This window comes from Photinus pyralis, unplaced genomic scaffold (assembly GCF_008802855.1).
Source record: "Photinus pyralis isolate 1611_PpyrPB1 unplaced genomic scaffold, Ppyr1.3 Ppyr1.4_LG1, whole genome shotgun sequence".
Lineage (NCBI taxonomy): Eukaryota > Metazoa > Arthropoda > Insecta > Coleoptera > Lampyridae > Photinus > Photinus pyralis.
In genome coordinates, this window is record NW_022170249.1 from 11,504,739 (window position 1) to 11,518,655 (window position 13,917).

The 13,917-nt window shown below is 36.8% G+C and overlaps 3 protein-coding genes across 4 annotated transcripts in view; 2 read left to right on the forward strand and 1 right to left on the reverse strand.

The window, feature by feature from the left end:
- Positions 1–2,807, forward strand: part of LOC116173749 (protein Wnt-7b) — a 145,961-nt gene extending 143,154 nt beyond the window's left edge. The window contains exons 4-6 of one of the 2 annotated variants that reach the window (XM_031491427.1): positions 1,949–2,312; positions 2,367–2,514; positions 2,572–2,807. In XM_031491427.1, the coding sequence (XP_031347287.1) occupies positions 1,949–2,312; positions 2,367–2,514; positions 2,572–2,614 (555 nt within the window). In that variant the 3' untranslated portion in view covers positions 2,615–2,807. The remainder of the gene's footprint in view (positions 1–1,948; positions 2,313–2,366; positions 2,515–2,571) is intronic. The other variant, XM_031491434.1, reaches the window with a different exon arrangement.
- Positions 2,808–6,945: 4,138 nt separating this feature from the next.
- LOC116166841 (myosin-10) overlaps positions 6,946–13,917 on the forward strand; it is a 112,676-nt gene continuing 105,704 nt past the window's right edge. The window contains exon 1 of the mRNA XM_031482026.1: positions 6,946–7,031. The gene's annotated coding sequence lies outside the window, so the exon portion shown is untranslated. The remainder of the gene's footprint in view (positions 7,032–13,917) is intronic.
- LOC116166875 (uncharacterized oxidoreductase YjmC-like) lies at positions 7,020–9,165 on the reverse strand. The gene is made up of 7 exons (XM_031482067.1): positions 9,050–9,165; positions 8,488–8,640; positions 8,255–8,443; positions 8,092–8,207; positions 7,949–8,044; positions 7,545–7,901; positions 7,020–7,495 (listed from the first exon to the last, which is right to left on the reverse strand). The coding sequence occupies exons 1-7, from the start codon at positions 9,063–9,065 to the stop codon at positions 7,337–7,339; spliced, it is 1,086 nt and encodes a 361-aa protein (XP_031337927.1). The 5' UTR covers positions 9,066–9,165; the 3' UTR covers positions 7,020–7,336.

Here is a 13,917-nt window from a genome sequence, read left to right on the forward strand (position 1 = left end):
GTAGGCGGGGGACACTTTGTGACCCGAAGGAGTAATCTTCAAATGAGTATAACGTTTGTTTGGAAAGCGATTCTAAAAAACTGTTCCACAATTTGGTTCCTTAACTCATCAAGAATGTACCACAACAAATTTCGTGTATTTATCTCCATCTTCGTTGTCCGCCCAAGCATTGCAGTAGATTTTTTTTCGAATTTTCAAAAAATAATGTCAAATTCGTGATTTTCATGTTCGAAAACCCCCAGATAGCGAATTTCGTCGAAACCAGAATTTTTTTCGCACCCCCGTGTATGAGTTCACCCTTTCGTGGTGGAATTGTGACAAATTTTTTGCAAAATCGGAACGGACATCCGAAGACCTATTCAAAGACGTCCCACCAGTCTTTCTGACTCGTATGGTTGCAGAGAAAAGAATTAAAGAAGAAATGCAAATTTCATCACTTTCTTGAGGGTGGCTTCCAAACGTTGGACGAATGGACCTTCAGTTTATTTGGAAAACGTGCTTTTTTTGATCCCCTCTACTACCCAATTTTTTACATACTTATATACATATACACGGCGCATCAAAAAAATGGGGTGGTATTGTTGTATAACATAAGCAGGGTAAGCGAAAGGTTCTCAATAAGTTCAAGGTCTTGAAAAAAGACTATGAAATGATTTTTTCAATATTTTGGAATGATATTTTAGAGAACTTGTGAATAGAAAAGCGGCCTATGATATTTTAGCTGGACGCTTTGAGTTTAGTGTCCCCGAATTAATCAAATGAAGCTATTTTTCTTACAATTCAAAGCTCTGCAAGCTTTTGTGTGCGGTTTGAAATCCGCGAACTTTTATACTGAAATCTCCCACAGGTTTCCCGTTTGGAGCTAAGTGGAATACTTCACTGACCCGCACCCACAGGTCTCCGAAGAAAAAAGGAGTACCGATTAAAAGCTCGCTGTTTACGTTGAAATCATGTAGCAGTGGCGAAAGTAAGATTAGCTGAGATGTTCAGGAGATAGTGTTAGGAATTGTTTGCGGAGGACAGGGAGAGTGATGTTAGGCCCAATGAATATACAGCTATCTTTTACATATCAAAGTGTTTGTCGGCAAAAAACGCCTATTAAACAATTATCATACGAGTAATATTTGTATGTATAATAGCCATAATAGGAAGCAAATATATACTTACTTTCCATTATCTCAACCGCTATTATTTACCAATAACGTTTAATATTAAATTAATGTAAAATGCAATTCTAACTAGGTTTATCTCATTTTGAACGGAATGGGAATCTTTAAGTAGAGTTGAATATAAAACTGAAATTAATATGCAAAAAGATGCAGTAATGGTATCCAAGTAATTTATGCGATCATTAAACAAAATAACATTATGTATAAATCAATAAACTTATGATAAAGATCTCGGCTAATTACAAACAAATATGGAAGACTACTGTTGACCCAAAAAGTTTGTGCACTCGAGTTTGGAGCTTAATAAAAAAATAACCGTTGGGTCGATATTAATGGGACTTGTACCAAAGTAAAGCCTGTGTCGTTCTACTACATTGAGAACAGTTCAATTTCTACCATACTAAAATTTCAGGGCATTTGGACTTGTGGTTTTGTTTCTAGTTGACTCTAAAGTTTACCACGACGTGGAAAACCGCGAAAACGGGGTACTTTTTATGGTTCGCGCGCTGTAATGATAATTAAAATGTATTAAAAAAAAATGTTCTTAGGTCAAAGGAATGCAGAATGAAACAGGCGTTAATTTGATACAAGTCCCAATAAAATCGACCTAATGGTTTTTGTTTTATTAAGCTTCAAACTCGAATGCACAAAGTTTTTGCGTCGACAGTAAATATAACAATTGAATCCTCCTAACTAATTCCCAAAAACTCAAGTTTTAGAATATCACCAAAGATCGCTTAAAGGAATTAGTCGCATCTAAAACTTTTTGCCTTTTTTAGGTAGTGAAGACCAGTTTAATTACCGAATGCAAATGTCACGGAGTATCGGGGAGCTGCACGATGAAAACCTGCTGGAAGACTTTACCCCAATTTCGTCAAATCGGAGACACGCTGATGAAGAAGTATTACAGGGCGAGGCCGGTGGCTTCGAGTTTTGCGACGCCGGGCCCGCGACAGACGGATAACGCGAATAAAAAACGGCGGAAACTGCATCTCGTGCTGAAAAAAGGAAAAATGCCCATTAGGAAGGCGCCGAAACGTGCCGATTTGGTGTTCTTACAAATGTCGCCGAATTATTGCGAAAAGGATCTGGCGGCCGGTTCGTTAGGTACGGTGGGCCGTACTTGCAACAGGACATCTCCAGGTGCGTATCGCCAATAATTATCGAAATTTTCACACTTTTCCCACTATTTCGTAGGTACAGATGGTTGCGGTTTGATGTGTTGCGGAAGAGGTTATAACACGCATCAATACACAAGGACTTGGCAGTGTAGGTGTAAGTTCCATTGGTGCTGTTACGTAAATTGTGATACATGCAGCGAAAGAACTGAAGAATATACCTGCAAGTAAACGTTTTAATTGTTATTTGAAACCAGTGATGTGTAAATATTGTGCTTGTTTAGATTAGCGTTGTCCAAGACAATTCCCATTCAAGTTACCTGGTAGCAAAGTAGCTGTGCTCATAATTGTTAACGCTCCCTCTCCCCATACTCCATGGCTAATAACAACGTCTAACAGTATTTTTTATTAAATACGTAAAAGTTTCCTTCATTATTAATTATTTATTGTACGTAACTTAAATTAATACATGACAAATTTGTACAATTATGTATTTGTAATAAAGTTTTGTATGTATGTATTTACACCTACGTCCCTCGAAACTTTTGAAACAGGTATGTTATGATTACAATCTTTACAGCGCCTACGTAGGTTCATGCAGAATTTTGATGAAACAACTTATTAGGTTGCCCTGTACTTAATTTTCCACTGTAACCTTTTTATCCGATTATGCGTAACATTCTTTCCCAATTTGGAAGAGTGGCCCCGCATAACCGAAATATTTCGTAATCAATTTAGGCACGATGTTTCAAAATAAATTCAAAAACACTAAAGATTCTACTCAATTTAACGCAGATTTATTTAAATGCACCGACATTGATTTTAATGTTGCACATTACCGGCAGTTTTTCACTTTACATGTTTATAAATTGGTTTATCTGGGCATCGGGATAAAAGTCACGTGCTACCGACAAATTGTTTTAGTTTGGAGATTTAATGTTGTAGGCAAACACGTTGAATTTCAAGCACACATTTCTGGAAGGTCAATAGGTCTGTTTTTAGGTCTTTTTCTAACGTTCATTGTTCAATTAGTGTTGATCTAAAAATCATAATTATACGTGTCTATCATGGGGATTTCCGAAACCATAGAAGATACGGCGATGATCAAATTAGAGAAAAGATGCGCAATTAAAGAGTTATTATCGTGTTTCTAGAAAATTCCGATTACTTCCGAAGATATGCCAGAAAAAAAACAGAAATTTGGGCATTTCGCTTTAATTTTTTTCTGATGTTATTTCAAAGGATACAAAAAAATTTAAAAACATTTCCTCAGTGCCTCTTTTTGAACTCTACAAGACTCTGAGAGCTATATTTTTTTATATAGCCCGTAATAGACACTGTATATTGGGCAGCATTTTATTAGGGTAAACGGCACACAAAGATGGAAAATTTGTCCTTCCTCGTATCGTTCCTAACATAGGAATCATAGTACGCGTTGTTCAACCGTTCACGGCCCCATAGCGACTGAGATACATAAATGGCCACTCTTTAGGAGGTGAATATTGCCCACGATTCGCCAGGGGTGAGTACAGTCCCATCAAAAACGTAAATATTTCCCGTGGCCACCCAGTATTGTAAATGTCCATTCCCAATATGTATATCAAGTTCCATATGCGCAATCACCAATAATTCGTGTAAAACATTCGAACTTCCTATCTTAGATCTCAATACAAATTTTCACTGTAAAACATTTGCTATTTGCACTTCGTGTTCCGTGCATCTTCCTTTCCTCGGTGCACTTGTATAGTTTTTCCACATCACCTTGTATACACGGGAACTCCTCTCGTTTTGAATTTGCCTACTGTTATATATTGCTTTAATTGCTTTTTATTATGCTATTATGTTAATTTGCAAAACTTCCACCAATCGCGTTTAATCATCCAGCTACTTCCCTGTAATCCTTTGTACATTCCGCACTCCACGTTGCCATATTTGCCACATCATCCAGAAATCTTCGGTTTACCTCCCCTTTAAAACTAATATGTTCTTCCTTTATACCCTTCGTTTCATCCCTAAATCAATTCCATTTCATTAAATTTCTGATTATTCTCTACGCTCAAATGATCTCATTTCTTATTATTTTCCAGTCTCATTTCCTTTTTGATTACTTTCTTAGATCACCCGAACCCGAATACATTCGCTTCGTATTTTACAGCATCAAACGATCCCTCCAGAACTTCTCAAATCTCTTCCGTTGACATCGCTAAACCACTCTTCTCTAATCTACCGGCATGTGTTTTTTACATGGAATTACGTTTCCGATTATCATTTTACCTATATGAGGACGGTGCAGTGCGTTTGTATTATGGTCACAAAGAACAATCCGTCTTTTTGTACTCGAATAAATTGTAAAATAGCTGTCAACAGTTCAAACATAAAAAAAATTGGTTTCTGCGCAATAATCTTTTGGTTTTGGAACGATCTCTACCGATGCACATTCGTGATCTCTTCCCCCTTGAACAATAGATGCCAAAACATTTCTAGTATCTACGTGTTATCTAAAACACCAACATTGCCTCATGACTCTCCAAGCTACCCTGGTGCAAACGATACACGTGAAAGGGATATTAATCATGTTATTTAAAATGATCGTGGGACGTAATCTGTTCAACGCTTTTACAAGGAAAGTGCTGAACCTGAAACTGGAAGCAGCAACCTCCAGAACGTTAACATCAATGTCGATACGTGACACGGTTGAATGAATTCCCTAGGGAACCTACGATATAAAAAATACAAAACTTACTGCGCACTGCACTCATATTAAATTTCTTCCGCGACGCAAAAGCCTTCACTGATTGATGGTCTGTGGCCGATTATATTGGAAAAATCCAAAATCTGAAGATTCGATCGTTCGGAGACCCCTTTTCACACGGTTGTAGATACTGAAAGTCCATCCCCGGATTTGCCTCTTGATCTTCAAGTGTAAAGGCGGGAATCTCGTGAGCTGCTTCCGCAGATCCCACTACCTCCTCTCGCTAAACCACGCCCACTTTAAAAAGGAAGCGTCAAAACAATGTACATCCATTAAAACAAAAAGCGTATGTTGTATGGAGAATTTCATCATTTATATAAAGATTTAAGAAAAGACCCAATCCGTTATGCGCATTTTACAACTAATGTTGGAAGGCGCTGTTATGGTCACTTTCTCCGTCCGTCCGTCCGTCCGAGGCCGTACAATTTTCAATATATTTATTTCGTTCTTTTTGAATTCGGTAGCTTATAGCTCTGACACTAGCAAAGGCACACAGATCGCACATAGTAAAAATCAACTACGCGCATGCGCAAATTTCAAAATGCGAACTTTTTTACTTATGAAGATCTCTCTTTAAAATTTTAACCATAGAATGCGAACTGCGCAACTTCAACTTTCTTATGTGTGGAGATATTTCTTTGAAATTTTAACCATAGATGCCTCTCGTACAGAAAAACATAGCGCACATAGCTATGGCCTTTTGGCAAATACTGATCAATGCATTTCGTAACTGAACCGTGACCTTGTTTTTATGATGCACTATTATTGCAATCTATGAGACTATCTCCTAAGATATTCATTGGGCGAGAAAACCCAGGGTACGACCATGTACTATTAAACAAGGCCACGTCTTAATTATGTATTAGGTGAAAATCGAAAACCACAACCTCGGTACAGAATCCAGGGCCAAGATCTTGCTCCAGAATCCGAAATTAGGACCTTGGTCTAGAATCTAAGACCACCACCTTGACCCATAGACCAAAAAGAAAGCAGGTACATATACCAACGAACGCTAACTTTACCCTAGGGAAATTTTCCACTACGGAGGAATATTTGAAGATCGACGCTAGTTCCAAATAACATGGATGAAAAAAGGTATTGTGACTGTTTTTGTTGTAACTCATAAAACTCAAAATATTATAAATTTCAAGCAACAAATTAATTTGTTTTTGTGCATTTTAAATTAATTGGATTATTTATTGTCGTTATATTAGCGTTTTGGTTAATGAAATCGTTTGCTAGAGTATTTTCGACGAATTACGTCAACAATGGAGCAACAGATTAAATTTCATCATAACCACTTACTACTAGTATATTACTCATTGCTATTACCGACTTCTGCTCAAGCGAGCTGTACTTTCAGCATAATACCGAACCATCGTAGGGTATCAAATTCGCGTTTATAGCAGAGAGGCCACTGATTTTCCGTCGTTCTCTAACATGGTGACAATTAGCTACTGGTCTACCGGTCTGGAAACCTGGGTTTTTTTTTGCTACTCCTACCCCAGAAGTCACTTTGACAATTAATAGCCTACGGAATGCCATTTGCTTCCGGATTCAATCAATTATTAACAAGACCGTAAATATCGAAAGACGCCAAAAGAACCGGAAAATTATGTGCCATTGAACGCGAAAATGTTGGCCGATTCCACCTCTCATTTTCAAAAAAATATTAGTGGAGGTAGGAATTTCTTACCACATTTCCCTCGGCAGACTCAATCCTTTAATTGGTTGCCTTTAGTACCTATCTTATAGCACAATCATTAAGAATTTTGGAAAAAAAAAGACTAATCTCCTTGAGCAAAATATATTAGATAAATTAAATAAGAAGGTGGTTCGATTTGCACGTACGCTTTCAATAGAAAACCGGAACTGTAAGCAATTCAAGGACTGTCCAAATGATACAATAAATTTGAAATTTCTTTGTCAGTAAGCGTGAAGTGATAGTTGTGTGAATGTTCGATATGTTTCCGAAGAATAGTGGCGTTTATGGTAAGTCATTGTCCTTTAGTACCTACTGTTATATAATAAAAAGTACATATTACAATCGACTCTCAAGAAAATTGAGAAAAATATAGCAAGCGCCCCTCATTGCTGATTGTCCTGTTGGTATTGTTTGTTTGTATTATCCTGGATGAAGGAGAAATGCGTTTCTGAACAAGTAAAATTTTCAAAAAACAGGATTGAATCGATTAGGTATTTCATATCTGATAGATCAACACCTTGTATCCATGATTCATATTGCATAAAGGTTAAGGTGTCAAGTCAAGTGTAAATTTGGATAATTGCAATACGTTTCACTTAAACTTTAAAGGAGCTACTTTTAAAGACGCGGCCAGTTTCGAACACGATTCCAGTTGATCCTTGCAAAATCGTATACCCCCAATGCGATTCACTTCCGCCATATGTTCTCGTTCTGGATCTCCTGCGACAATCACCGGTTTTTCAGGATTCGACTAAAATAACACTCGAAATTAATCGGCATTGCATTAAAGACTAAATTACCGGATCCAAATTACGAATGGAATCCAATAAATCATCTAAACGATCTTCAAATCCCGGAGCAAAGCACTTGGGGTCCACGGCGATAAAGCATTGCCCGAGATCTCTGGGGCGATCCTTTGAAAAAAGATTGTAGGGAGGTATACGATCGGCGTAATTGCTACCCGCTAAAATTCCCGTTAACATTTCAACCATCACCCCCAATCCGAAACCTTTGTAGCCACCATTAAGCTCTGTTCCACCTAAAGGTAGCAAATGTTGCGCCTCGCACGCTACCTTTGGATCATCTGTAATGTTCCCTTCGTGGTCTAAAGCCCATCCTTCTGGCAACTTTTCTTGCTTTCTTTTTTTCATTTCGATCTGCAATTTGTTTTAACTGTGGAGTAGTTCATCTTATTCTGGTGTACCTTTCCAACAGCTACAGTAGAAGTGGACATATCTAACACAAAGCTATCATTGCTACTAGATGCGGCAAAGGCTAATGGGTTTACACCAATTGCGGGCTGTAAGAAATAGTTTAGATGCAATCGGTCGGTAAATAAAGATATACTTTTTTGCTACGGGTGCTGTTAGTGATTGGACATGTGTTTGTGAAACTCATACCGATTAAACCAAATCGTGCCGCTTGCATGGCGTAAATGCCGGCAATACCGTAATGATTAGCGCCTTAAACAAAAGCAATACAACGTCACGTTCTATCGGTAAAATTTTACCTCTCGCACAGACCCATCCGACGCCGACGTTTTTTGCCTTTTTAATAGCAATACCCATACAAAAATTACCGACAATCGCACCAAGTCCGTTCTGTCCATCCACCCATGCGGTCGCAGGCGTTTCCGCCAACACCTTTGGGACGGCTAACTTGTCGGTCCACTCTGTCTGCACGTCCTTTACGTAATGGTCTACAAAGCAACATTTGAGAAATAGATTAAAGCGAAGCTGGTACCTAAACGGTTCATGCCATGACTGTAATGGCCTCTGTAATCGGCTTCTACAAGGAGGTCGCTTTGAGCGTTTGCATGACATTCGGGAACCCCAACGGCGATCATGCATTCCGTTATAAATCTGCGACATTCCTGCAAGGAAACCACCTGGGAATCTGAAACAACGTTTGGAACTGATATACACGGTGCAACAAGTAAATATCAAAAAAATTGGGCGAGAGAGAACCAAAACGAACATTTTGCCTTTTTATGAATTTTTTGCAATATTCCACTGTTACAACCTGTATAATATGTTTTGGGAGTTAACTATTTTAGAAACACCTCGTATTGTTACTGTTATCGTTTGGTTGACGAATTTAATTTTGGAGAGCAACAATGTACAGGAAAACTACATTTCCGATTGATATGTGGTATAAGTTTTAATGGACATCAAATATTTAAACTTCAAAATAACGGTGTAACGGTGATCTAAATGAATATTCAAAGATTACTAACTCAGTGCATCAGCTTCCATGTTATATTCAATGCAGGAGAAAAAATACAAAAACGTAGCTGTCTACTCACCTTCGTTCATTTCCATGGTGATATTTACCCAACGCGTAAGAATCAAGTGATTAACACGCTCATACAGACGTTCATTTATTACTATTGCACAGCTTTATCTTTCACATTGATAAAAAATACACGAATAAATATAAAAGAAAACCTTGAACCGGTTACATAGAAATGAAACCAAAAGTGAGTTAAAACATTAATATAGATAATATTTATAAATCTATGTATGGGACATGAAACAATTAAAACAAACAGTGAACCAATAGGTTAGCCCAGGGCGACAACAATAATTATACCAAAATTTGTACCAACAATTCAACAAAACTCAGACTTAAGTCGCCGAATCAAGTAGTAGACCCCCCCCCCCCTTGAATAAACAAGCTTACGAACACCGAAAAGGGCAACAAAATTACCCCACTTACCCCTCTATCACTGTTTTCATATTCTCAAATTGTGAATTATTGAATTAAATTTGATCCTGTAGAATTTTTTAGATTATAATTTGAAAAAACGGGCCCTGTGAGCTTAGCGACCCATTCGACTGTGATTCAATTGTGCATTTTTATACTCACGATTTGTGCTCCTTTGGTTTTAGACGTATTTCGAAAATTCAAATGGTGGCTACGTGAACGCCCCCTCCCCCACCAAATTATGTTTTTTCATTTTGAAACGACGATATTGCAGCTTAGTTGTGCTTTTATGATCACAGTATGTGCCTTTTTGGTTTTGGAAATTTATTTATCTATTTATTTATTTATTTCTAGATTTATTTATTTATTTGACATCGGGCCAAAACCATTTTTTGCGTTTTTATCCCATTAACATATGCGGAAGAATAAATTCGGAAGGTTAAATGCGGTCAAGCTTTCATTCATATTCAACCAAACAAATATTCATTATGTCATGTTCAAATTTTTATTTTGGCGATTGGAGTTCAGCGAGCTTTATCACATTCGCCGTGCGATTGCGGGAAAACTGTGTCGCTTTACGTGATAAAAAGAGGTGGTATAAGGTTTCATATCTTTCTGCGAAGGAGATAAGTAAATTTCCGCCGCCTCGGCATTTTTTTTAGACCTCCTTCGATTGGAAGCGCCAATGCAAATTAACGAAGCGTCTCCGCCATTGCTTTCCGTCATGAAATAGGCTTTTAAGTGTAGAGAGACGGAATGAGCTCTGCACCAAATTCATTCATTCGCGTTTGGTCAGTCAACCAGGAAGATTCTGACCCGAGCCGTGGTGCTAGTAAGAGTCAATTTTTGTTGCATTTTGTGAGTCAATTACGAGGTCAATAGCGTTCTGGTCTGTACGGTGCGTTTTCAGTTAGTGGTATTTATGGCCGTTTGCACCGACACATTTAAGCGGAACTTAGCTTAAGCGTAGCTTAAAATCCATGGCAACCATTGTCTTAAAAATCGTTGCCATGGATTTTAAGCTACGCTTAAGCTAAGTTTCGCTTAAATTTGTCGGTGCAAACGGCCATTAGAGCCCCAGTAATTAAATCTCTCGTTAGTGATTCACCGAGCTTCTAAGAGAAGAAAAATATTTAGTTCCAAGCGACAGTTCAGTGCCGCCCATAATATCCAATCGTTTTTTTTTTGGAAGTTAGCATTTTGGCCACGTGGAAAAGTCTGCGAGTTACCATCAGGATTATTATAACAATCGCGTGTTTTAGTTATTCTTGGCTGATTCACGAACTTGACCGAGATACACCAACCCTTAAAGTTTAGTCAAAATCGATTCATAATTACAAAAGTTAGTGTTTCTTGGAATATATACAGTGTGTCCCAGATCGCGTGGGATTGCATGGGTAACTTTGTTATTATTAACGATAGAGAATTAGTTAAATGGGCAATGTTTTGCAGTTTTGGATGCTTATTTAAAATTTCCCTATGGAAATTCAAAATGTCGCATAGATTCGACGTAAATTCAAAAAAACTAAAATTGGTCATTTCCTTGAATGTCTTATATCATCGAAAGTATAAGAGATATAAAAAAAAGTTTTATATAAAAGTAACTGTCTTTGATACGCTTAATTTAGAATTGATGTCAAAAAAAAAATTTAAGATGGCCACTTTTGAGGAACATTTACCAACTTCCTAAAGTTAAATGGGCGCCATATTGGATTTTTAGATTACTTGATATATTTTTTAATTCTCTTTTCAACGAGCCATCATAACATAAGATTGATAATAAGATACCAGTTATATTAACGGTTTTTGTATTTTAATCAAGTTAGTAGTCCGTGACGAATAAAACTTCAAGACAGTTTAGTTTAGGCAACGTGATGCCATTGATGATTATTATTATTATTGTAGTGGTAGCTACCCACTTTACTTTTATTTTTTAATTAAGTACTTACTTTTATAATTTAATGTACTGTACATAATTCGTGAATTGTGACCTGAGCAGCCAGCTTGTTGGTAGGTAGCATAAACCAACCCTTTCTTCGAATTGTACGTTGTCGAGAAAGGAAGTTTATTGGAGAATTTGTAGATAATGGTGAGCAGTTACAGATCCAACGAAGATTACCGGTCCAATTACATGATTTCCCATTATGCCATAAAATACATTAATTTAAAAAAATATTACTTGATTTCGGCGTGAAACTACAACATGTAGATTTTCCTGTGACGAGTGTAGTGTTCATTATGTCGATTTGAACACTCCGCAGTTAGAAAAATAAGATTTATCTGTCCATATACTCGGGCTGGTAAAACTACAGTTAGTTTCGATATTCTTACGGATAAACCACCTATAAAATGTGACCTGGGACAATGCATCAATGGTAATTACATTGTGTAAAATAAAGTAAAGTGTCTTGAAATGTGTTTAACTGGATAATGGCATGACATTTTTTCGAGGGGATAGTTTGTAGTTATACCACCATTTGTAGGTATGTAAGTATGGATAATTAGTCAATGAGTGATGTTATAAAAATCAAAATTTTTCTAGGCCTACTTATATAAAATTTTGGAGGGAGTTGTAATGCCCAAACCCCCCTCTCATGAGTGCGCCCCTGATTTTTAAACATCTGATGTAATTATTATCATTGTTTTGTTGGCTCGAATAGATTTTGTTTTGTTTTTTTTTAATTTATCACAGCCTACTTGATTGAAATATAAAAACCGTTAATATAATTGGTATCTTATTTTCAATCTTATGTTATGATGGCTCGTTGAAAAGAGAATTAAAAAATCTATCAAGTAATCTAAAAATCCCATATAGCGCCCATTTAACTTTAGGAAGTTGGTAAATGTTCCTCAAAAGTAGCCATCTTGAATTTTTTTTTCACATCAATTCTAAATTAAGCGTATCAAAGACAGTCACTTTTATATAAAACTTTTTTTATATCTCTTATACTTTCGATGATATAAGACATTCAAGGAAATGACCAATTTTCGTTTTTTTGAATTTACCTCGAACCTATGCGACATTTTGAATTTCCACAAAGAAATTTTAAATAAGCATCCAAAACTGGAAAACATTGCCCATTTAACCAATTCTCTATCTTTAATAATAACAAAGTTACCCATGCAATCCCACGCGATCTGGGACACACTGTATAGTGAATTTTCCCATTTTCCGGTCAAATTTTCGCATGTTTTCATATCCTATGTCTATGTCCTATTCCCAGGGCACACTAATCTAACAAACCAAAAATCAATAAAATCGGCTTAGCCGTTCTTCAGTTATAAGATTACAAACACATTTCGGTCTTACTGTTTTATATATATAGATGAAAGAAAGGAACGATGAAAATTATGTTTCTATTTTATATTGCTACTGCTGTTGTGCTTAATTGTGCTTTTGTGCTCATAGTTTGCACCTTTTTGGTTTTCGAAACACGTAACACTGAAAAATTCTCCAAAATCGCTTATTCCGAAAGATTGAAATCTTCATATCTAAACTGGGGGTCTTACATAATATTTCGCTCGTTTTAAATGCCTATTTTCCTCGCTATTTTCTAACTTAAATACCAAACCAGCACGTATTTTGTGCAACCTTTCCTCCATTGGTATATTTATATAACTCTCGCCAGGAAAGATTGCCGGTCACAGGACACCTTGTGTCGATTTACAAACTATGTTTTTCTTAAGATGCGAGGACTTCCGGAATAGGATCGTGTCAATGTTGAACGAAAAGTCTTTTTGTTCAACATTGACACGATACTATCCCGGAAGTCGCTCGCATCTTTAGAAAAACATAGATTGTAGACCGGGATCAAATGTTCTATGACCGACAATCTTTCCTGGCGAGAGGTTTACTATAGGTACTTCTGTTCAGTGCACAAAATGGTCTTCAGCAGTTTGTACACAAAATTGGATAAGTTTTGAGTGTAAAAAGTTAAATTTTTGGGGGGCGAAGCATTCACTTGGCCCCCATTTGATTTTTCCAAATATTTCCGAAGCTAAAAAGGCACAGACTGTGACCATAAAAACACAACCGAAGTATATACGATACCGTCGTTTCAGTATGAAAAAGTTTAATTTTTGAGGGTCATTTAAATTTTACAAATATTTCTAAAACCCAAAAGGCACAAACCATGAGCAGAACACAATTCAGCCACAGTAGATAAAGACACAATTGGTTTATTGTTGCGCTAATAGGGGACCCGAAAAAAACTCATACTAATAAATGAGACAGTTGGCTTTTACATTTTTCTTGTATTTATTAGCTCATTAACTAATGGTTATATTTCCAATTTTTGTAAAAAAGGAAAGTAATCTCAATTCGCCTGTTATTATCCCAATTCCGAAAAAAATGGACTTCATATTTCTTATCTAGGTAATGTCACTTGCTCCAATTTTGTGTCGCTACTAGACGCATCCTGGGCCCATAGCCGGAAACACACATTTTGTATAAAGTTAGCAAGTATA